Source organism: Protomyctophum parallelum (genome assembly GCF_964188405.1).
Source record: "Protomyctophum parallelum genome assembly, chromosome: 7".
Lineage (NCBI taxonomy): Eukaryota > Metazoa > Chordata > Actinopteri > Myctophiformes > Myctophidae > Protomyctophum > Protomyctophum parallelum.
The window spans coordinates 26,000,339-26,024,907 of NC_139705.1; the positions used below are offsets into that span (position 1 = coordinate 26,000,339).

At 42.8% G+C, this 24,569-nt stretch overlaps 1 protein-coding gene across 2 annotated transcripts; it reads left to right on the forward strand.

The window, feature by feature from the left end:
- Positions 1-2,089: 2,089 nt before the first annotated feature.
- On the forward strand, positions 2,090-24,297 carry arih2 (ariadne homolog 2). Of its 2 annotated transcripts, none has more exons than XM_083769346.1 (15): positions 2,090-2,223; positions 7,704-8,288; positions 12,560-12,627; positions 13,296-13,368; positions 14,486-14,627; positions 16,427-16,548; positions 18,087-18,196; positions 19,816-19,933; positions 20,562-20,612; positions 20,827-20,848; positions 21,231-21,382; positions 21,511-21,654; positions 22,065-22,133; positions 22,518-22,646; positions 23,015-24,297. In XM_083769346.1, exons 2-15 carry the CDS (start codon positions 8,022-8,024, stop codon positions 23,084-23,086), a joined length of 1,539 nt encoding a protein of 512 aa, XP_083625472.1. In that variant the 5' UTR covers positions 2,090-2,223; positions 7,704-8,021; the 3' UTR covers positions 23,087-24,297. The 2 variants fall into 2 exon arrangements, with proteins under 2 accessions (XP_083625472.1, XP_083625473.1); XM_083769347.1 differs by having other exon boundaries at positions 2,121-2,223; positions 7,758-8,288.
- The last annotated feature ends 272 nt before the right edge of the window (positions 24,298-24,569 follow it).

Here is a 24,569-nt window from a genome sequence, read left to right on the forward strand (position 1 = left end):
GGACGTAGCGCGTGGAAGGAACACGTTATTTTCCGACCAGTTCCTTTCCCCTCCATCAGGTGCCCCGGCTGGCCAGGAGGAGGTAGTTTAGAGACCAGGATTACTGCATGTTTTTTGTGAGGGTACCTACCCTATGGGACACGGGGAGAACATGCAAACTCCACACAGAAAGGCCCTTTCGCCAACCCGGCATCGGGTATCGGCACTGATGACGCGGAGGAGGGAACACGCCCCCAGCATGTTACATAGTAGTTTTATTACAAACACAGGATATGATGTTATTAGCCAAAGTGCCATGGACTACATGGCAGTGGCGTCCTCCCTGAGCCAAGCTTGCGCCTGACCGTATCCTAATTTATACCTTGAGAAACATGGTGTCGTGTCGCTGATAAAGTCATCACAGGTTTGGGTGGAAGGGCCGGGCTAAGGCAGTGTTGCCAAGTCTTATTTGAGTTGCGGGAAGAAATGCTGAGTCGTGTGTTGGATTTTCTTTGGGCTTGTTTTATAAGCACGTGGCCTCTTTAGCCAATATTTCATACTATAATTGTCTCCACCAGGCCGAAGAGTGAGTGTGGAGAGAGTGTGTTTGCACACCGTCCGTGTGGGTGTGTGTGTCTGTCCGTCTGTGTACAGATAATCTCCGGCACCGTTAATCCGGTCGATGCCAAATTTTGCACACACACTTTTGAAAAACATTTTTTTTTATATTACTCCTCCAGATTCTCTCCAAAGATCCCGCAAATCGTTACACGCTATCTCTATAATCATGTGTTCAAGGCGGATCTGTCCGATATTTCATATTCCATCCTTGGCTAACGTTGGCTTTCAAAGTTTGCAGGATTGGCCTGTTTGAACAAAATGCCTCAAATCATGAACGCAGCGTGCAATTTATGTAAAATCTTTCACAGACTTTCCTACTAGGCTGAGGAATATATACCACCCTTTTCACATTGGCCTGTTATAGTGCCACCAACAGGTGGATTTTTGCAAAACACATTTTTGGAACAAAATGCCTCAAAACATTCCAAATGCCATCCAAGGTGTAAGAAGAAATGGCACCCTTTTCACATTGGCCTATTATAGCGCCACCAGGAGGCCACAACCTGACCTGGCCTGGTGGACCTGTGCCCCGAGGGGCACTTTTTCTAGTTGCCCATATGTTTGCGGAGGAGTGTGAATCACATTGAATGTCTGAATCGGTCTGGTGTATACTTATTAATTAAGCCCCCGAATCAAGTAATGTTTGACTTATAATAAAATAACCAAAACATGAATTATTATATAGTCACCTACATAGTAATTATAATTATATATTAATCATTTGACTTTTGGAGGTCTATTTCTCTCACGAGACTTGGCAACACTGCTCATTGGGCTCATCAGGTGGGCGACCAGCTCCTTCCTGGGTGTTAAGTTGAATAGGCCCACGACACCTCCAGAGGGTTCAACAACAACTGGCATCCCAGGTGTGCCCCCCTCAGTCTTACCCCCTTCTAGACCTCACACCTTTCATGTCGTCTTTTGTTGTCATTTTGGAGCCCAGCTGTTGTCTCTCCTGATACAGAGCCATTGCTCTCTTTCAGCAGCACTTATAGTCTACTATTTAAGGCAAAACTATAATAACTTATGGACTAATGGACTATGGTGTGGTATACAAAAATGGCCATAACTTTTTTTCCGCAATGTTTCCGGCAGAGCAGACCTCTCAACAAGTTAATAGAAAAACACAAATAAAAATTATGTCATGACAGATGACATCACAGGTCCTCTGAATTTTTGGGTTACTGGCTCCCCGGCTAACTCAACTGGACAGGGCTTTGATGGCTTTTGATTGGTTGATTGATTGAATACTTTATTAACAGTTTGCAGAAAAAAAGCACAGTAAAGTACAGTTCAACACAAGGTCTGCTTAAGAGGATTGTGTGTGTGTGTGTGTGTGTGTGTGTGTGTGTGTGTGTGTGTGTGTGTGTGTCACAGTGTGTGCGTGCGTGCGTGCGCGAGATCATCAAATCATGAACTCACGATTAATCCTGGGGTTCAATGAATATCCATGTGCGGAAGTGGCGTCATTTATAAATACCTCCCACAGTAACAAGCCATGAAGCCACCTTCCGCTTTAGCAGCAGCAGAGCGGAGCCCAGTGTAAAATCCCTTCTGGATGTGAAACCCACTTGGCTCTTTGGCAGACACACAGTCACACACCGGCCCTGCACGCTTCATAAGGTGAATATGAGCACTTTGTCGCGACGAGAACTGCTTCTATCGACGACTTTGTAATGTGAATGTTTTATTAAGGAGCCCCCAGGAGGGCCTTGTTTACATATCAGTCCCCGGACTAGAGTGAATGTGAGCCGGGGAGGAAGGGACAGCGGTGGAGGGAGGGAGGGAGGGAGGGGGATGCTAGGTATAGATGGTGTTTTGTAACTAAGGCTAAATTCGTTGGGAGGAAGTAGGAACAATGGAGGTGGTTTGTTTTCCTCCATAAAACGGCCTTTCTCCACGTACCATGGCCCGTGTGAAGCTACTCAGAACTCTTGCGTTTGCTTTACACTTTATCTCCGCTATTGAATATATAACGGACCGGTAATAGGAGAGCCAGCCAAGAAGCTAGCAGGGTTATACCGACGTTGGTGACCCACCGAAATCTGACACTGGGCATACCGGTATGCTTCTTCACTCAACGTTGGCTCTCAAGCAGGTATACATTAAAATGTCAGTTTCATCAGTATACCGACGCTGAGGAAATGCATCTACACGTTGATATAAAAGTCCTTGTTTTGTGAATTTGGTGATAATAAGTAAGTAACTTGTAAACATCGACTCGCAATAATTCACCGGTGTGTGTGTGTGTGTGTATGTATTCACAACAGCGACTCTTGGGGGGTGGGGGGGTCATGGTATTCGATAGTTCACCAATGTCTGTGAAGAACAACCTGCTAACGTTAGCCAGCCATTCTAAGAAAAATAAACCTTCAGATTCTGGGCAGACGCCGGGAATGAATGCCAGGCAGTGGCACTCGTTGTGAGCAGCGAAATTAGTCTGAATTTTCGATTCAGCTCCTTCAAAAAACGACCTGCTGGCCTATTAATATCTACGTGACCGGCAACCGCTTTGCTGTCTCGCCATATGACATATTAGCCGGGTTAATATGTATGTCACCTAGATTTTTTAAAGACTATTTATAGCACCACGGCCCGGAATGCAAGCATTACGTCTGTTGGTGGTCTGGCAAGACTGTTAGCTTCTGAATATTGTATATCCTAATCCAGGTGGTGGATATTTGCAAAGTCATAAATTGGAACGTCACTCACTCACTCAAGGCAACCGATCTAATCTTGTGTCGCGACCTCACAGATTTGTCGGGATCATCGGAGGTAAAGAGAAGCCGCTTAACTTGGAAAGGCAATGGATTTGTATTTATTTTTCTGTTTTGTTATATATATTTTTAATGTGTTTTTAAGTCTTCACGCCTCTTTGGTGTGCTTTATTTGCAGGTACCATATCGGTTGTTTACACTAACTCCAGCTTACCCCAAGCAAGAAGCTGAGTGACTGCAGGTGACTTTGTGTCTGACCCCTCAGCAAAAGCACCAACGGTTTAATAATTCTTTAAAAAAAACCCAGTAAAGGCTAATTTATGCTGTGTATAGACGAGCCATGTGAGGCACATTTTAGGGCTCGTGGATGTGAGCCATGGGCACAGGGTGTTTCAGTGAGCCAATGTATTGAATAAGAAATGGCCAAAGCTGTGAGACATAGCCCGTCTTATACTGTATAAACTAGGATTAATTTAAGCCTCTACACGTGGCCCACACGTTAGTTACATGTGGCATTTAATGTGTGTGAGGTACATGTGGCGTTACATGTATGGAGTAGAGCAGGGGTGGATGTACAGGTAGACTACATACATGCCGCCCCTAGAGAATATTTAATTCAAATATAAGAAAAGCCTCACTGTGACTGCCACTTGAATTGATTTATTATCAGCTCAAACCCACAATACAATATTTTATTTTCAAGATTGTTTGCTGTGCACAACAATGTCTGTAGCAAAAAGCCCTACCTATTCCATTTCTCCCCCTCCATTTCCCATTCCAAGTGCATTGGTCTTATATGCAACGCCAGCTCTGCTGTTCCAAAGCCCCCTTGGGTACATATTTTAAATTATTTTCAGCAATAGTGTTATACAATTGGTATAATATTTGTTTCGGTGGGTAGATCTTGTTGAGCTGGTCATTTTGAAAGTAGCTCTCAAGTCAAAAAGTAGTGGAAACCCCTGGAGCAGAGCAACATACTGTAAAAGGAGACACAAGTAAGTATTTGCAGAGTTGCAGATGCCATGTTATGTGGCGTTTAAAGCTGGAGACACAATGTAAGGGAACACCTAGCTAGTGAAAAACCAGGAACCCGACTAATAGGGGGATTTTGAAAATTGACAGCATGAGGGCAGATGGACATTGGACAGAGAAAATATGACTTAACCCATTCTGAACGGGAACCTCTTTTGGTGTTTTAAGCATTATGTTATACTTTAGCTATTGAAAAATAGCAGATCTACAAGCTCATAGCGCAGCTTGTACGAGCTTGTAGGTTTAACTCAAATCTTTGCTTCTGGGGAGTCCCTGGAACAACATATTTTCAGATGGGGTCGGCGGACAAATACAGATAATTCTGGGGGTCCGTGGCATGAAAAAGGTTGAGAATCACTGACATGGAAACATAGGATTTTCAGAAAACTGTCAGGATTTAGAAGACATTTTGTAGAATCTAGTGTCTGGTCTAAATGGGTTAAAGGGGAAAGAGGGGGACTTTTTCATTAAGATAAATGTTGAACAGGGTGGGTGTAGCTGCGAGTGAACTGATCAACGCCGGTGCAGCCCTGCAAGCGAGGGTGGGACCTTGGATTTGATCCAAGGTCTTTTCCCTAGAACTAGGGTGACTGGCTCACTATGCAGCAAAGGAAACTCTGGACTTTGTTAAACGGGTCACAGAGCGCCTGGTATAACCCCCAAATCATCATCAGCCACTTTATACCGACCGTTTTACCAGGCAAATGTAACTTTAATTGAACAGGGCAAAGTGGCCAAGCAGAGCTATTTTATGAGCCAACTAGGTTTTTAGAATGGAACATGAACTGCTGATGGCAGCTGCCAAAACAGCCGGTAGAATAGATAAACACAACTGACCAGAGGAGAAGCTTGGCCCCTGTAGGTAGGAGGGAGGGGGGGGGGGCGGGTCTGGTGTCTGGGGCATCCTCTTCCCTGTAAGAGCATTTTTGGACTTTGATGCATTTCATACATAAATTACATGAATCTGAAGCACTAATGGAGATAATCTGGGATTAACTGGAAATCGTTAGTTATCATAAGTGGTTGCGCCAATTTTAATCCCCTGAACAATTCGGATGAGAATAATCCTCACTGCATATTTGGGGTGCAGCTTTCGTGTGTAAAAAAAAAAGGGAAAAAAAAGAAAACATCTCTCGGTAGTGATAAAACATTTTTAACCCATTCTGAACGGGAACCCCTGTTGCTGTTTTTTAAGCATTATCTATTGAAAAGTCGCAGATCTACAAGCTCATAGCGCAGCACTCGGTGCCACGCTATGAGTTTGTAGATCTGCTATTTTTGAAAAATCGTGAAAATGTGACGCAAATCGTCCCTGGAACAACATATGTTTAGATGGGGGTCGGCAGCCAAATACAGATAATTCTGGGGGTCCTTGACATGAAAAAGGTTGAGCACCACCACTGACATAAATAACCATAGGTTTTTCAGAAAACTGTCATGATTTAGAAGACATTTGTAGAATTGAGCTCTGGTCTAAATGGGTTAAGCATTTAAAAAAGTCAGCATGACCCAGCATGACCCCCACGAGAGCAGATTTTTATGGCTGTAGCAGTGATTCTCAACCCGTTTAATTTAACCTGTATAACCTAGAGCGTTATTATCTACTCAACACCATGGCCAAATCAGGCTGACGGATACAGTATACTGTGTATTTAAAAAAACAAAACGAGACAAACAAAGGGAGAATTCCATACTAGAAGGCTTTCTTACCTTTTTTTTGTAGTTGTTACATCCCCACCAAAGAGGCATTATTGGCTATTTCCCCTACCATAAGCCATCAATGAATTGCATTGAATTTAATGGGGCTATTGGGTGTTGTGCTAATTCGCTTATTTCCATCGCTCAAAAATCTATTTATTTTGTATATATCCTCTCTTCATAATGTAAATAGTATCCCAAGTGGCACACTTTACTACTCGTTTCGATGGAAATAAGCAAATTAGTACAAAAACCCAACCCCCATTGAGCACTTTTGCACAAAATAACACCTGGACCTCTTTGTTGGGGACGTAACAACTACAATTAAAGGTAAAGCCTTCTAGCATGGGATTCTCTTTTAAGCAGGGTATTGATACATTGGTTTTGGTAGACATGAGCACAGGCAACTGGACCTTAATCAATCTGAATAATTCATTGTCCAATGAAAAAGTAATAACTCTGATGCTGGCCTTCAAAGCACCCTATATCTTGCAAGTCTGATCGGACCCTACAAACCCTACCGCAGCCAACACAGGGAAGCTGGAAGTACAGTCGTTCACTAAAAATGCCGGGACGCTTCACACGTCCCAAACTCTTCTCCCTTCTGGCTCCAAAACTATGGAATGCACTTCCCATTGCAATCGGAACTGCACTGCCAACTCACTCCCAGTCTGAAAACCCACCTTCAGACTCCATCTTACGCCAGGGCTCCACCGGGCGCGCTGCGTCTCCGTCGCGTCCTGCTCGCGTCATGACAACGTCAACGTCACGCTAGAGGTGCTCCACCGCAGGCTTTTGAAAACTGCGCGTCAGCAACATTCTTTTATGTATGACTGGACGCGTGCGTGCGTCAAAAAAACGAACCGGGGCAATGTTTGAGTCACCGAACACAGCACAACGCAAGGCAACGCAACGCGGGCAGTGGAGCCACCCTCCATTGATTAAAAGGGAACATTCCCGACGCTGACGGAGACGCGACGCAGACGTGCCCAGTGGAGCCCTGGCGTTAGCCTGTAAAGCTTGCCCTAGCATTGACGACCTAACAGGCGTATGCAAAGAAAGGCTCAATGTATGTAACTTAGCTTTTTTTTATTTAATTTATACATGCATTTGATGGATTACCATGTTTTTTTGTTATTGTTTACTGTAAATCACTCTGGATTAAGAGCGTCTGATAAATGCCTAAATTCAATTGTAATGCTAGCACAACCAAGATCAGTCCTTCAAGATCTGGTCTGATTCTGCCAGGCAGCCAAATTGTAACGGCATGAAGTGAAATGCATATGGAGCTGGAGTGTATAACCTTGTTGTCCTTGTGATAATTGTACTCTGTGTAAATGGTACCTCACCAACCAAGCAATCAAATTCTCTGTGTAATAGTTGTGATAATAGCGGATAATAACTGATATAATTGAGTAGAACATTGTGTGACTGATTAACTCCACATTGGTCATTGGACGTCTGCTCTCTGTACTGAGAAGTCTTCCCAAATGTTTACATGTTAATTTAAGGAATGCCCCAAGGATGGAGCTATGCAAGAAATTAAGAATTATAATAAATTGTTGAGCTTAATTCCTCATTTCTCCCTCTTGTCCATTTTCTCCCCCCTCTTTTCCATCTCTTATTTCCATATCTTTTTTTATTTTCTCTCCTCAGTCATCCATCCATCCTCCTCGCTTCCTCTTCTCTCTTGTTTTTCTCTCATCTTAGATCCCGCTAGATATCCAAATGAGTGACGGGGAGTGTGACTTCTTCTGCTTCTTCCGCTGCTGCTGAGCGTGCTCGGTACGCGCCTCAGCCCGGCGACGAGAAAGAGGGGGATTCTGGGCGGTGTAGTCACACGGCAGACGTGGCTTGAAGGCAGAGGGCCGGAGCCCCACCACGAAGCCGCCTCAGCCAATTGACAGGCAGAGTCCTGACAGGTAGACGAGCCCCCGCCTACCTGTCCGCAGTCCACCACCACCAACCGTCCGGATGTCTGTGGACATGAACAGCCAGGCGTCGGACAGTAACGAGGAAGACTTTGGGGTGAACTCTGAGGAAGAGGACGACGACGGAGATGACGACGAGGAGGACCAAGAGGGAGACATTGCCGACTACTACGATGGGGTGGCGGGCGACGTGGAGCAGCAGGGGGCGGATTCCTTCGACCCGGAGGAGTACCTGTTCACCTGCCTCACCTACAGGGAGAGCCAAAGGGTTCTGACGGAGGAGGTCGACAACGTAGCCGCCGCACTCAAGGTGAGCGGATGGCTATGTTGTTTTTGGCAGCAAATATAGATTTTAGGTTTTAGGTTGAATAGTTTTAGTCACCTGGAATGTTTTAGTGTTGGTCTAGTTTTAGTCAACTAAATATCATAAGACTTTAGTTAGTTGACTAAAATGTATTTTGTCAGGCCTTGATGCTGTCGTAATGACTGTTTTTACACTCACAAACTCACAACGCGTCGTACTGTGACGCGTTTTGAGTGTAAAGAGTGTAGATCGGCTATTTTCAGCATGCAACCAATTGTAAAATGACTTATACTGGATCTCTTGTCCACTAGTCCCTTCCTAACATTTTAGTCTAGTTTTTATTTATATATTTAGTCTTAGTTTTATTTACCATACAAATGGATAAACTAATGCTAAGGAGGAGGTGATTCAATGGGTTTTTCCTTTTCTTTTTGGTTTGTTCCCCACTGTACTATAAAATAGAGAAGAAGAGGCAAAGATGAAATGTGGCTGCCAATTAGAAATTGTTGGCGCTTTTTGCCGCTTTGGACTACTGTCCAGTGACTGGACAGTAGTTAATTTGAATCATGCTGAATCTTTTTTAATTTATTATCATACATCATCTCATTCTGGCCAATCACAATTTGCGTCCCACTTTCGTCTTCCGTGTTTGTGTTTACACAAACACTCAAAGCTGTGGGCTTTCAATGTCAAGTGGCACTGTGCACTAGCAAATATAGGTAACCTGTACTGCCACAACAAATATAGGTTAACGTTCCTTCACATGGTTAACCACGATGATCCACAGATGAGGCTTGCTCAAACTGAAACTTGTACGTCTTCAATGAGAGGTTAATGTGTTCTACTGACTCAATCAGATGCACAAAGATGCACTATGTAGTGTCTTTGATTGGGAGAGGCTGGAGTGCCATTGGCCCGGCATGCTAGGTAACGTGGTAATCTGATTCAGGGTTACTGCCTCTAGGTCACACCAACAGCATCGCTGTATGACTGCAGCAGTCGATCAAATCAGTAGAAGATAATTAGTCACTGGAGGTCAGATCTTCAAACTAGTTAGCCTCGGTCCCAGCATTACTCGTCTGCGAAGAGAAAAGCCTGGTCACAACCTAAGGCAGAGAGTGCATAGCCGCAAGTGTCGGGCCGGAACGTTTCCCCCGGATACGGTATTTTCCGACCAATCACAACACTTGTTTTATACACGGAGAATGTAAACAGATTTGTAAAGGGTCTACGTGATTTCCTTGAGCGGTACTTCCGCCAAATTCCAGCAATGCACTCTACAGTGTAGGTCTTGCCCAGCGTGGGAGTTAGTTGAGAAATTATAGACACTTTAGTACAGTCAATAGAACAGGTTATTTTATACAGTGGAGGAAATAATTATTTGAGATAGAGACAGAATATCAACAAAAAAGTCCAGAAAAAAACATTATATAAAGGTTATAAATTAAATTCCATTTGATCAGGTGAAATAAGTATTTGATCCCCAAAAACATCATGACTTAATACTTGGTGGAGAAACCCTTGTTGGCAAGCACAGAAGTCAGACGTTTCTTGTAGTTGGTCACCAGGTTTGCACACACTTCAGGAGGAATTTTGGTCCACTCCTTTTTACAGATCCTCTCCAAATCCTGAAGGTTTCGAGGCTTTTCTATGGGATTAAGGTCTGGAGACTGGCTAGGCCACTCCATGACCTTAATGTGCTTCTTCTTGAGCCACTCCTTTGTTGCCTTGGCCGTATGTTTTGGGTCGTTGTCATGCTGGAAGACCCATCCACAACCCATCTTCAGTGCTCTGGTTGAGGGAAGGAGGTTCTTGTCCAAAATCTTACCGTACATGGCCCCGTCCATCAACCCCACAACGCGGTGAAGTTGACCTGTACCCTTAGCAGAGAAACACCCCCAAAGCATAATATTCCCCACCTCCATGCTTGACGGTGGGGATGAAAACCATTGGAAACACATTACGCCGTAATGGTTTGAAATCCTGAAGTGCCCGCAAGGTCCCCCTGCTCAAGAACACATATACAGGCCCGTCTGAAGTTTGCCAATGAACACCTAACTGATTGGGAGAAGGTGATGTGGTCAGATGAGACCAAAATTGAACTCTATGGCATCAACTCAACTCGTCGTGTTTGGAGGGAGAGGAATGCTGAATACATTACAAACCCCCAGAACACCATCCCCACCGTGGCCAGCATGACGACCCAAAACATACGGCCAAGGCAACAAAGGAGTGGCTCAAGAAGAAGCACATTAAGGTCATGGAGTGGCCTAGCCGGTCTCCAGACCTTAATCCCATAGAAAATCTGTGGAGGGAGCTGAAGCTTTGAGTTGCCAATCGACAGCCTCGAAACCTTCAGGATTTGGAGAGGATCTGTAAAAAGGAGTGGACCAAAATTCCTCCTGAGGTGTGTGCAAACCTGGTGACCAACTACAAGAAACGTCTGACTTCTGTGCTTATCAACAAGGGTTTCTCCACCAAGTATTAAGTCATGATGTACTTGGGGATCAAATACTTATTTCACCTGATCAAATGGAATTTAATTTATAACCTTTATATAATGTTTTTTTTCTGGACTTTTTTGTTGATATTCTGTCTATATGTTAACATAAAAGCACCATACAAATGATAGACCGCTCATTTCTTTGTATTAGGGCAAATTTACAAAATCAGCAGGGGATCAAATAATTATTTCCTTCACTGTATATTGGATATTATAACCAGTGTTGGGTGTATCGGCGCTATTAATAACGACGTTATGTAACGGACTACTTTTATTGGTAACGGAATAAACTAACTAGTTAGTTTTGCAATTTAGTAGTTAGTTACTTAGTTACTTTTCCAAAAAAGTAATCCCGTTATTATGTGTCCCTGTTCATTCTGTTGGCAAGATTTAAAAATAATAAAGCCCCGACTGCCTGCGGAGTTTATTTCTCCTGCCTTCTGTGTGATTTATCCTTCCAAGCCCACTATACCATGTACTATACATCCTGCGTCTACTACATCCTGTAGTTCACTTAAGAAATAAAAGTATTGTTACAAGGAGGTTTTATTTGGAAGAGGAAGTTGTTTCGGTTGTAGCCAGCTACCATGACGGTGGTAGTGGTGCCGGGTGGTAGTGGAATAATAAAAAACCATGCTTTTAGCCAAAGTTGAAGTTCATAAAAACCGCATGCGTCTATGACTTAAACAATGTTGGCTAAACACTTCGGAATTACGTTAAACATGGTATATCCTCCGTGGCGGCGTCATTAGGTGAGTACTAGTAAATGAATTGTTAAGTTTCATAGTATCATTCATCATCAACAGGCTGTTGTTGATGCCCCCCAAAATGAACAGGTTACACAGCCTACAGGATTCTCATTATGTTACTGTCACTGCCTGCAAGGATGGCCGCCATACCATGTCTTATAAACTATCTAATTCATACATGGGTCGTTGTGGGTCCACGTGGAGTTGTTGTTCATGCGCCACGGTGCGCGGCGTGGAGAGGGCATCAGAGCGCAGCGCAACAGCCTAGTATGGTATTGTCTGTACTCTCTGCACTAGCTCTTTCTGTGAAGTCCTACGTGTATAGGCTGGCGATTGTGGCGACTTATATTCGTTATCGTATCGTGGTGTCGTGTATCATTCTCGTTTTTAACCGGGCCGTGATAATGCGGCGCAATGTTTAGGCAAGTTAGGCAGTAGCCTAATACAATGTAACCAACTTGCGCAAGCATCAAAAAATGGGTTTTAATTGTCTGGTAACGGAAAATAACTTGTTACTTTTCTCAGAAGGTAATCTGTAACGGTAAGGGATTCTTTTTATGGGCAGTAATCCAGTAACCTAACGACGTTACTTTAGAAAGTAACGATGCCCAACACTGATTATAACCGTGAGACCACAGATGAAGCCTGTTGTATTGTAGATGGTAAACTACTAATTATTTTTAACACTGGACAAAATGTATTACCTTTTGTGAGAAATGTATTATGAAGATCACTATGTCCATGAGCTAAGTCTACTTAGCCTACGCTAAACTGGAAATGGTGCCTGGACATGGTTATCTATATAAATTCTTTGTTTGGCTCGGCAGCAAATTTGACCAGAAAACACAAATGTATGTTCTGGGCGACTACGGCACACGACACCGCCACAAAGTATAAATTGGTCACAAAGCTACCACAGTTCAGGAACACCAAAAGTCTACTTCTTACTTGTACTTGTGAAGCTTGTGTTTCAGTTAATCAGTCAGTCTGTCTGTCTCTGTCCCCGTCCCTTCTCCCTCCTACAGGTTCTCCCAGCGGTAGCCAAGCTGGTCCTTGTGCATGTTCACTGGCAAGTGTCACAAATACTGGACAGGTAATAAGAAAATACCCTAACTAACGTTCTGTACAAATGCAGTAGAGACTCGCATGAAACGCACAAGTGGCACTCCCACACTGAAGCACTAAAAAAAGACAAACGTATACGCTCTGTTTAACTCCCACAAAACATGCCCGCTTTTCTCCCAAACACTTGTCGTCAGTCACTGCTGTTGTATTCTACTGACTGACCGACCAGTGAGGAGCCCACACCGGGAGGACATAGTAGAGCCTTTGTCCTACTCCTCCCACCCAACACTACCTGCTGACACCCAGCCTGTAGGATTAGATGCAGTGACAATTCTCCTATAGACGCTCGTCGCTCATCATCAAAGCCGGATGAACATGCAAGCACGGTGGATTCAAATCACTGTGCCACCCAAGAGCCTACAGTTTTAACTTTCTAACATGACACGGGGCAGCAGTGGCTCAGAAGGTAGAGAGGCCGATTGTGGACGTAAGGGTCCTGGTCTGATCCCCGGCTCCTTTTGGCTAAGTTGAATTGTCCTTCAGCAAAGACACTGAATCCTTGGCTTAAGCGGTACATTGGCTGGTTTCCTCTGCCGTCTGTGTGTGAATGTGTCGGTGTAATGCACATAAAACGCTTTGGAAGAATGCCCTATATATACACTATTTCACATTTTACATTGTGCTCTGGTTCAATAGATGGAAGTCCAACTCTTCTCTGCTGTTGTCAGACGCCTCGGTTCAGCCCAGCAGCACCTGCAGACCTGTCACTGTGAGTACCGTGTGTGAGATATGTTTTTATGGAGAAAAAAAACTAATCTTCACAGATAGATTAATTTAACACCCTTCATACAGTAAAATGTACATTGTTCATGCCACCAGCGAGTGTTTTGAAACTCGGAAGCTATATTGATTACCGTGGTAGTATCCCAGTATCTGATTTGATCCTTAAACTGTGCATTACAGACTCTGCAAATGTCAGATAACAAAGGATGCGTTGTCAAAATTATAAGGATGCAGGGTGCTTCTATATGTAGCAGAGTAGGCGTCTTGTAACCAAAATGAATTCCACTACTTTTAGTGTGGTTTCCTGAGGCCATCTATATTTAGAAATCACCAGGGGGGGGGGGGGGGGGGTGTGTGTGTGTGTGTGTGTGTGTGTGTGTGTGTGTGTGTGTGTGTGTGTGTGTGTGTCGACGCTTAGCATTTTTCCAAGTAGCACGTGTGCTCCTAAGTTGAAATTTATTTTAGGGGCACGATGAAAAGTTATCCAATGTGTGTAATAAAGTTATATGAGGTAAGGATGCGCTATGCTATTTTTAGTAGCAAATGCGAGTACCTAGTCGCACTGTTGAGCCCTGTGTGTGTGTGTGTGTGTGTGCGCGAGTCAGTATTTTTGTCGACTAAGACGAAGTGTTCGTCGACTACCTTTTTTTTCACTGATGAAAACGAAATGAACTAAGCTATGATGACTAAGACTAAATGTATTGACAATTTCATCAACAGATAAAAACTAGACTAAAATGTTAGGAAGAGATCCAGTAAAAGTTACACTTGTTTGCATGCTGAAAATAGCCGAGCTAGATCTGCTATTTTTGTAAAATCGGTCATTACAACGGCATCAAGGCCCGCCAAAATACATTTTAGTCGATTAAAACTAGAATAACATAAAATGTGACTAAGTAATATCTATGTACACTGGTTTTCTAGGCCCCTCAGTGTGTGTGTGTGTGTGTGTGTGTGTTTGTGAGATAACCTAGTTTGGTTTCCTAGTGTGTGTGTGTGTGTGTGTGTGTGTGTGTGTAATAACTAAGTGTACACTGGTTTCCTAGTGTGTGTGTGTGTGTGTGTGTGTGTGTGTAATAACTAAGTATACACTGGTTTCCTAGGCCCCTCAGTCCCTCCAGTGCGGAGTGTGTCTACAGATCGTACGGAGGGATGCTCTCCTGGCGTTGCCCTGCCAGCACTCCTTCTGCAAAGCATGCTGGGAGCAGCACTGCACTGTACTTGTCAAAGATGGCATGGGAGTGGGTGAGTGTTTGTTTTGACCGTGAGAGAAATAATTGGTTTAACCCATTTTGGGCGGGAAACCCTTTTGGTGTTTTAAGCATTGTTATACTTTAGCCATTGAAAAATAGCAGATCTACAATCTCATAGCGTGGCACCGAGTGCTGCGCTACGAGCTTGTAGGTCTGCTATTTTTGAAAAATCTTGAAAATGTGGCGCAAATCTTTGAATATATATTCTTTCAGGGCCAAAGTCAGATGGGGGTCGGCAGCCAATTACATATAATCTTGGGGGTCCTTGACATGAAAATGTTTGAGCACCACTGACATAGAAACATAGGGGTTTTTCAGAAAACTGTCAGGATTTAGAAGACATTTGTAGAATTGTTCCCAGGTTAAAAAATATCTACATGAGAATTTTGTGGCTCTAACGTGGATCTCAGACTTCAGGCAAGCCTGTGATGTCAATAGTCTATATCAGGGGTTTTCAACAGGTGAATGTATGATGTATGTATGACCGTACATGTAGTCATGTCATTTACTGACAAGTTGGCATTTTCATGACAAATGTTTGGTCATGATGAACATGGCATCATGATACATGACTAAACATCTAGAAACGCATATTACACACGTAAAAAGACCTGAGCTCAATTCTACAAATGTCTTCTAAATCATGACTGTTTTCTGAAAAACCTCATGTTTCTATGTCAGTGATTCTCAAACTATTTCATGTCAAGGACCCCCAGAAATTATATGTAATTGGCTGCTGACCCCCATCTGAAAATATGTAGTTCCAGTGAGCTTGTAGATCTTCTATTTTTCAATAGCTAAAGTGTAACATAATGCTTAAAACACCAAAAGGAGTTCCCGTCCAGAATGGGTTAAGTTCTTGTGTCCTAAACATCATTAAAGTAAGATCTGGTTGCAAAAGGGGTGAAGTGGCCCTTTTTAAGTGATACAGAGACGAGTATAGACGGCATCTACCGTAATTTCTATATAAAGCGCACCTGAATATAAGCCACACCAGCTAAATTTAGGGGGAAAAAACAAATGTGTACATAATAAGCCACACTGGACTATAAGCCGCCGGTTACGCCACGGACAAAGCCAACTCGGATCGTGACAAATCATGACGATGAACACAATGTTTTGGGCCGATCAAATCATTTATAAGACGAAAAACAAAACAAATAGTGTTGTCTCCTGACTTTCTTTTCTTCTTTCTAATGATTTGATCGGCCCAAAACATTGTGTTCATTGTCATGATTTGTCACGATCCGAGTTGGCTTTGTCCGTGGCGTAACCGTCTTTAAATAAATTAAATAAGAAGTGCCGATGGGAGAATGCATTGGGTTTTCATTTCCTGGGCCGCTCATTTTTCTGAAAGGGGGAGGGACTGCGGCACTCTATAGGCCGCAGGGTTCAAAGCATGGGGAAAAAGTAGCGGCTTATAGTCTGGAATTTACGGTAAATGATTAGCTGATAATGCTTTCATTATAAATGTGACGTTACAATGTCTAGCTAGCCAGTAGCCAAATAACTGGTTTTCATATTAGATACAGCTTAATACATTACCAACCTGAAGCTAATGCTGCAGAGGAGGTCAAAGGAGACATTCAGTCATCTATTAATATGATCTGTAATGGCTAAAAATACAGTTGTCCTGGTTTGTTATGAGCGTGACAATGTTGGTGGGTGTGTGAGAGAGAGAGAGAGAGGGGGAGACCACGATGGTGTGTGTTAAGTGTCAACATGTTGCCCTAACTGTGTTTCATGTATTGCTCAAGTTTTAATCGGTGCAACCTGTGTCTCTCTCTCTAGGTATTTCATGCATGGCTCAAGACTGTTCACTCCAGATGCCAGAGGACTTTGTCCTGCCACTGCTGCCAGGAGAGGAGTTAAAGGACAAATACAGACGCTACCTCTTCAGAGACTACGTTGAGGTAAACAGCATCTCTTTACATGTGGGTCTGTCTGTGAGACTACGTTGAGGTATACAGCATCTCTTTACGTGTGGGTCTGTCTGTGAGTGTATATAGTTGCGTAGACATAGAGCGCCAAAGTCCTCAATTTTCCTGGTTCACGGAAGTAATTTCTCTACGGAGAATATCATGGTCATCTTAAAATCGTTTCATATAAGCATTGTGGTCCAAAAATAAACAAGCTGTCTCTGTTATTGTCAGGGAGGTGTCTCTGTATTGTTTGCGACAGTCAGTCACTCATATATGATACAGTCTGTTTCTAGTGAAAATGTAACTAATTCAGTTGATTCTTCATATCCATATGAGTGAAGCGGCCGAGATGACATGTTTATTTTTCAAACACAGTTCTTATATAAGGCGATCTAAAATCACCCTATGGGGATTACAATGCAAATAAAAGTACACGAACCTGTGGATTTGCGCCCTCTACCGATATTGACGTCAGACTTCGGTGCTCTATTGTGTCTGTATCCATATCAACAGGTTCAAATCAACACCAGTAATCCATGGCATTTAAAAATAGTCATCTGAAAAGAGACTCCATGACTATATATCTACTATCTAGTCTTGTCTGTACAAGCCAACCTAAGGCAATAGCCAGGGTGTCCTCCTGACCCCCATCAGATCGAATCAAAGAGTACAGAATTGTAGATGAACAATCTGAGTGTATCCAAACCGTGACTGTGTAATCTCTCACACCCTGAGAAGTAATGATACGCCGTTTATCCATCCACACAAATGAAAAGGAATCCGTAATGGCTCTCTGTAAATGCATATCAGTAAGAAAAAGTATATTAATGGAATATAAATGGTGTCTGAATGAGTCACAGCTATCCCTTCATCTGTTACAGTGGCCTGACTGTATTTATTTAGTATTTATTTTGTGCCTTTTTTTTCTTTTTTTTACTCATCCGTTCCTTGTCTAGTTTGGCAGTGACTGCTACCATCGGAACCCCTTTTTATAAGGAAGCTCTGAGCCGGTGACACCCGTACTGTTTGCATGCATGTACAACGTTGTACAGTTATTGGTGTTAGGAGTTCCAGCATTCATTAACCCATACAGGACGGGAACCCATTTTGGTGTTTTAAGCATTGTTATACTTTAGCTATTGAAAAGATCTTTGGGGGGGGAAAATAAATCTTTGCTTCTGGGGGGGTCCCTGGAACAACATATTTTCAGATGGGGGTCGGCGGCCAATTACATATATGTTTGGGGGTCCTTGACATGAAAATGTCTGAGAACCACTGACATAGAAACATAGGGTTTTTCAGAAAACTGCCAGGATTTAGAAGGCATTTGTAGAATTGTTCTCGCTGCTCTTTCTGGATATATCTGATCAATCAATCAAGCTGCTATTTTCTAGATATCTGTTCAAGCCATTCACAGATCCTTCTCTCCTTGTCTCACTGCAGAGTCACTTCATTCACAGATCCTTCTCTCCTTGTCTCTCTGCAGAGTCACTTCATTCACAGATCCTTCTCTCCTTGTCTCTCTGCAGAGTCACTTCCAGTTGCAGTTGTGCCCCGGTGCAGACTGCCCCATAGTCATCCAGGTGCAAGAGCCCAGGGCGCGCAGGGTGCAGTGTAGCCGCTGCATGGAAGTCTTCTGGTAGGACACTCACACAGCTCACTCACACTCACTCACTCACTCACTCACTCACACTCTCTCACACACACTCTCTCACAAACACAGACATTGGCATACTTGAATGCAAATAAACACCACACAACCGCATAAACAGACACTGGCTGTGGCGTGGCACACCACCCACATGTGGGTGGTGTTTTTCAGAGTTTGCTGTACCAAAGTGAAGGTTCAGTGAGTCAAGTTAAACTGCCACTTGCCCACGGATATGCTCGCAGCTGGTTTAATTAGCCGAGCCAGAGCTCACTTTTTACTGCGTTTGTGCGTGTGCAACTGTGCATATACCGGTACGGACATCTTTGCTTTAGGGATTATCCTCCCCACACAACTAAACAGGGCCTGGGACAAATTCTAAGGATTTAATAATGATTACCTAATACCTATTTAGGGGTGAAATGGTTCGTGTCAATAAGGATTTTCTAATTGGATTATCAACACCCCAAGCTGTAAACCCATTTTGGGTGGAAACCCTTTTGGTGTTTTAAAAGCATTATGTTATACTTTAGCTATTGAAAAATAGCAGATCTACAAGCTCATAGCGCGGCACCGAGTGCCGTTCTATGAACTTGTAGGTCTGTTATTTTTGAAAAATCGTGAAAATGTGCTTCAAATCTTTGAATATATTATTACAGAGTGAACATTTTAACTCAAATCTTTGCTTCTGGGGAGGTCCCTGGAACAACATATTTTCAGATGGGAGACGGAGGCATATTACATAAAATTTTTGGAGTCCTTTCTTGACGTGAAATATTGATCACCACTGATACAGAAACATAAGGTTTTTCAGAAAACTGACATTTCTTTAATTTTGACCCTAAATGGGTTAAACAGTCACTTAACCCAGTCAGTCCACTACCCCTGCTCCCGTCTGGCTGTGGAAATAAATGTACCTCATTGAGAATTATATGGATCTATTCCATTTAAACAATCACACCCGTGTGAACTGGGTACAGGCTTTAGTTTCGACATACTATTGGTCCGACAACCTACCTCAAACCATAACTGCGGAGCAGTGCATGTTCGCCAACCTTAATCCAATCGTTTTCCGCATGCCGGTCCTATGGTATGTCGGAATAAGTGTGCGCACCCCGTGTGAACTAAGTGGTACAATTCTGTATGGGGGGTCCCGGTCCCCAGAACTTCCAGACCCACAGGAATGCCCAGGGTGCCGGCCCGGTTACGGCGAGCCACCCCCGTCCGAAACGGTTGAGAATTGACAGAGTTACCGTGTGGGGGAATTACCAGACAACACTCTCTCTCACAAGTAATAGTGTGGTCTTCTCTCTCCGTCTCAGTCTCTCACATGCTCCACATTGTAATTAGCACAACAGTGCAACACACTCTCTCTCTCTGTGTCTAGCTCAGCAGCGCCACTTTTGCACCTGTGGGTACTACAGACAGACAGACAGAGCTGATCCTTGAAGTGGTTGCACCACTTTAAAAAACCCACCACCCCTGGTTCGGGACGTTTACTGAATATCGTTCAGTGAATTAAAATGATTCTGTGTCCACACATGTGTCTTGGTCAACTCTTAACGGTGGGGTGGGGATTACATTTGATGTATTTCACTCTGTTTCCACAGTTTCAAATGTCGTCAGATGTACCACGCACCTACAGACTGTGGGACGATCCGTAAATGGCTGACCAAATGCGCAGATGACTCGGAGACAGCCAACTACATCAGCGCACACACTAAAGATGTACGAACACATGCAGACACACTGATGCACACCAGTGTTTTTGGCAGCACATTTTTTATATTTTAGTATTAGTCCTAGTCTCTTTTAGTGTTTAGTCTAGTTTAAGTCGACTAAATATCTTAAGATTTTAGTCGACTTAAACTAGACTAGTTGATTTAGTCAAACAAATTTTATTTTGGCTGGCCTTGATGCCGTCGTAACGACAGTTTTTTTCCACATGCTGAAAATAGACAATCTTCCTAACATTTTAGTCTAGTTTTTATTTGTTGACAATTGTCGGTATATTTAGTCTTAGTTTTAGTCATCGTAGCTTAGTTCCCATTTAGTTTTCGTCAGGGGAAAAAGGTAGTCGATGAAAATTTTTCGTCTTGGTTTTAGTCGACAAACAACACTAATGCACACAAAAGTGCACAATGCAGAAACTCTGATTCATACACATGTGTAATAATAATACATTTTATTTATAACTCACTTTACATTTGAAGCAATTCTCAAAGTGCTACAGGCAGAAAATTTTAAAATAAAAATAAGAATAAAAACAGTTGAAACATTCTGTGGACACCTATGAATCATAGTGTTCTAATCTAGTTTACTGTACAATGTTGAATGACTTATCTTTTCTCCTCAGTGTCCTAAGTGCAATATCTGCATTGAGAAGAATGGAGGATGCAATCACATGGTGAGTCAGAGGAAAAACGCTTTCTTTAAAAAGTCAAAAATACAAATTTCGGTCTTAAATTGTTTGCTCTTCATAGAAAGAAAATCTGATGGATTCAGACAATTCTGATTTGTTACGTGTTTGTGATTTTTGTTGTGCATTGTGCCACTAAATACATTGGGTATGTTTGATAAAGTGAACAAAACTTAATTATTATTATTTATCTTTTTTTCAGCAATGTTCCAAGTGCAAACATGGTAGGTACTGGTAGCTCAACTTTTGGCTAACATCTTGAACCTTGAACAAACAAGACAGACTACTCCTCTATTGTATACTATTACTATATATACTTTATAGAAGTGTTTATTACAAATACAGTTCTATCATTTTATATTGCATCTTAAAGCATGGTGAACTGCATCTTCCTAATGTTTGACTCTGAAGACACGGTAGGTGTCAAAACATACGCTAGAGATTATTATTTGAAGAAACATTTAAGGAATGCAGGCGTTGACCATATTCACTCTTGCATTCATGACGTGGGAGAAAGGTGGCTGCCGTTGTGTGAACATAATCAAATTGTTGTTGGATGATGACTTTGAAACTGCTGTTGATGGATACGTATCTGCCAACCCTCAGACTTCTGCTGGATGTGTCTGGGAGACTGGAAGACACATGGCAGTGAGTACTACGAGTGCAGTCGTTACAAAGAGAACCCAGACATCGTCAACCAGAGCCAACAGGCCCAGGCGAGAGAGGCCCTCAAGAAATACCTCTTCTACTTCGAGAGGGTGAGGAGGATCACCAGGATAGATGATGTTTTAACGTTGGAAGGGAGAACCAATAGCCGGTGCAGTCACAGGCCAAAACAACGCACACCTTACCTCACCCAGTCTGTCTGTACGTTTCTGTCCACCAGTGGGAGAACCATAACAAGTCGTTGCAGCTTGAGGCTCAGACGTATCAGAGGATCCAGGAGAAGATCCAAGAGCGGGTAATGAACAACCTGGGAACCTGGATTGACTGGCAGTACCTGCAGAATGCTGCCAAGCTACTGGCTAAGGTGTGTGTGTGTGTGTCTCTGTGTCTGACTCTGTATGAGAACGCCAGTAAATCAAATCTCGTTCTCTCTGCCATGGCTACCTGGACAAAAGTACAGTAGATTAATTTTAAGGTTAAGGCCCCTTCTACTTGATGATATATTCTCTGCATTAATTTCCCTCCTTGGTGCACGTTTTCTAAAAGCTTACAGATACAAAATTATATATTCGCAAGGTGAAATATTGCAATCTACTGTGTGCAATGCCAGTTGCATTCTAAATATACGTAGATAAGTATACATATACGTACATAAGTAAACATTCAGAACAATGGGAGTATAAATGGGCCTGGAGTTTAAATGGTAACCAAAATGGACTCACTCACTTATTTTTTCCTTCCCTCTTTCTTCCATTCCATCTCCTTACTCTTTAGTGTCGCTACACACTGCAGTATACCTACCCATATGCCTATTACATGGAGTCAGGCCCACTCAAGAAACTGGTGAGTCAGCTTGTCTGTCTTTAGTGCTGTGAAAATAAATGTATTCTTATATAAACTGTAAAACTAGCTTTTGTCTTTTAGAAAGTAACTTGTAAAAAAAAGTAGGCGGAAGGAAAAAAGTCTGATGCTTGCAAACGACACACATGCAATCACATCAAGTCATTTTATTTTACGCATTTTAAACTTTTTTACACCAATAAAAGCACCTATAAGTCAATTAAGACATGGTCAAGACGGTATGATTCGAAAGGGGGTGCGCTATATATATATATATTCGATTTATTTGTGGTGTAACGATGTTTTGTATTGAACATATTCCGTTCAATACAAATGTGAACCGAATTTTGAACTGTTCTTTTTCTTCTTTTTCAACCTGTGTACCAGTTTGAGTACCAGCAGGCCCAGCTGGAGGCGGAGATAGAGAACCTGTCATGGAAGGTGGAGAGAGCAGACACCTACGAGAGAGGAGTGGTTGTAGGAGGAGAGGGAGAACTGAGCGCCAATGACAGGGGGGTGAGTTGTTGGTGACTTGCTCTACCCTTGAGCTACACAGGAAAAGAATCCTGACACTCTGGGGAAACCTGGGCAGGTTAATAAAAAAAGCTTCAATGTAAAAATGTTGGTAATACAATTCAGGTATGACACAGAGGGCCATATACAATCTGTCCCTGGGTCGCATTTGGCCTGTGGGCCACACTTTGAACACCCCTGCCCTAAAACTACAAGAGTTGGTGCCTTGTTCTACCATTTGACCTACTTACTGTATGGATTTGAACCCTAGCTGAAACATGACTTCCAGTCATAGAGGTGTCAATGGATTTGTTTAGTAACATTTCCTCTGATCGTGCTGAAGGTTGCCTTTTTTTTGCTCTGTTCATCAGGATCTGGAGAATCAAATGCACATCGCAGAGCAGAGGAGACGCACACTGCTGAAGGACTTCCATGATACCTGAGGCTCCATCACCACTGCAAAGCACCAGCATCTCCCTCTTCTTCTCCTCGTCCTTGTCTTTTATTCCTTCCTCCTGCTCTTCTCTCCTTTCATCTCCATCCCTCTCCTCCGTTGACTTCTTCACGTCCCCACCCCACATACACTCCTCTTTGTGCACTCATTCATCTCCCTTTTCTTTCGCTCTCATTTGTTGTGGTCACAGAATGGCACGACTGCGTCTCTCCCCCATGTTTTCCTCTTCATCACCTCATATCCTCCTCCTTCCCTCCAGACGTTTATTATTCTTTTTCTTTTGCCTTGCATCTTCATTCATCGTCACCTGGTGGATAGGGAGTACGCCTGTCGCTTCACTGTGATTTCTCAGACCTCAACTTGATCAGAACACCTCAGTGTGTCATCTAAACTCGGCCTGATGAACACCTGCTACAGTATGCCTACAGTATGCTACTGTATGCCTCTCCTGTTGAATGTGGTGTTAATATCAGTTCTCTCGTTGTTGCTTTACATTGCCTGTGATTGTGCATCGTAGCGGAGTGGCTTTCAAACTAACAATTAAGTCTGAAAGCCCATGAAGTTCCATGTCTGGTTTCAAAGATCTGATGGCAATGAGAGCAAAAACCTGATTTGTTTATTTTATTTCTTGTGCCCCCAGATGTGTCATCATGTTTCTGTGTGATCAGACCATGAACCATTTAAGCCCTATATACTTTGTTGTAACGTCAAATGGCTCACAAGGCATCACAAGTTGTGAGCTTGTAGATCAGCTATTTTGTTAAATGTTCACCTATATCTATGACATGGACAGAATGGGGACGTTAGTGTTCATGTGGTTGAAAGTAAATGTCTCATTGAAACGACAAGTGTAGCCATATCCTTTGACATACATTACACACATCACTACCCACCAAGTAAGCATGCATGCGCACCACACGCACACACACAATGCATTTAATGGAAAATAAATGTTTGACTTTTAATTTCCCTTCTTCCCATATCTGTAGCCATTCAATTATTTTTGCTATCGATCCCCTCCGCTCTTTTCCTTTCTAATTTTCTTTGTTTTGGCTCGCGTTCACTTTTTTCTCTCATGGAAAATGGCTGTTGATAGATCGTTTAAAAAAAAATTGAAAAGAGGAAAAAAAATGTTGCTGTAATTTTCAACGGTTGTACATTAATACAGAAATAGTTACTGAGAGAGTTTTTAAAATCGGATTCTGCCTCTTGTGTGTTTATTGCATATACACCGTACACACTGACACTACACAATACTGTGCACATTTGGATGCCAGGTACCAAGTAAAACCCTGAGTGTTGATTTAACAAATGTAACCAAATGGACTGTAAGGGACAAGGGTCTATCTGGTTACATTTGTACACTTTAGTAAAAGAAGTCCTTTTGCACACCACCTACTTGATAGGACAGATGCGTGGGAGTGGACAAGCCAACCCATTAGACAAAACTCCTGCACACTGTCAGCAACTTA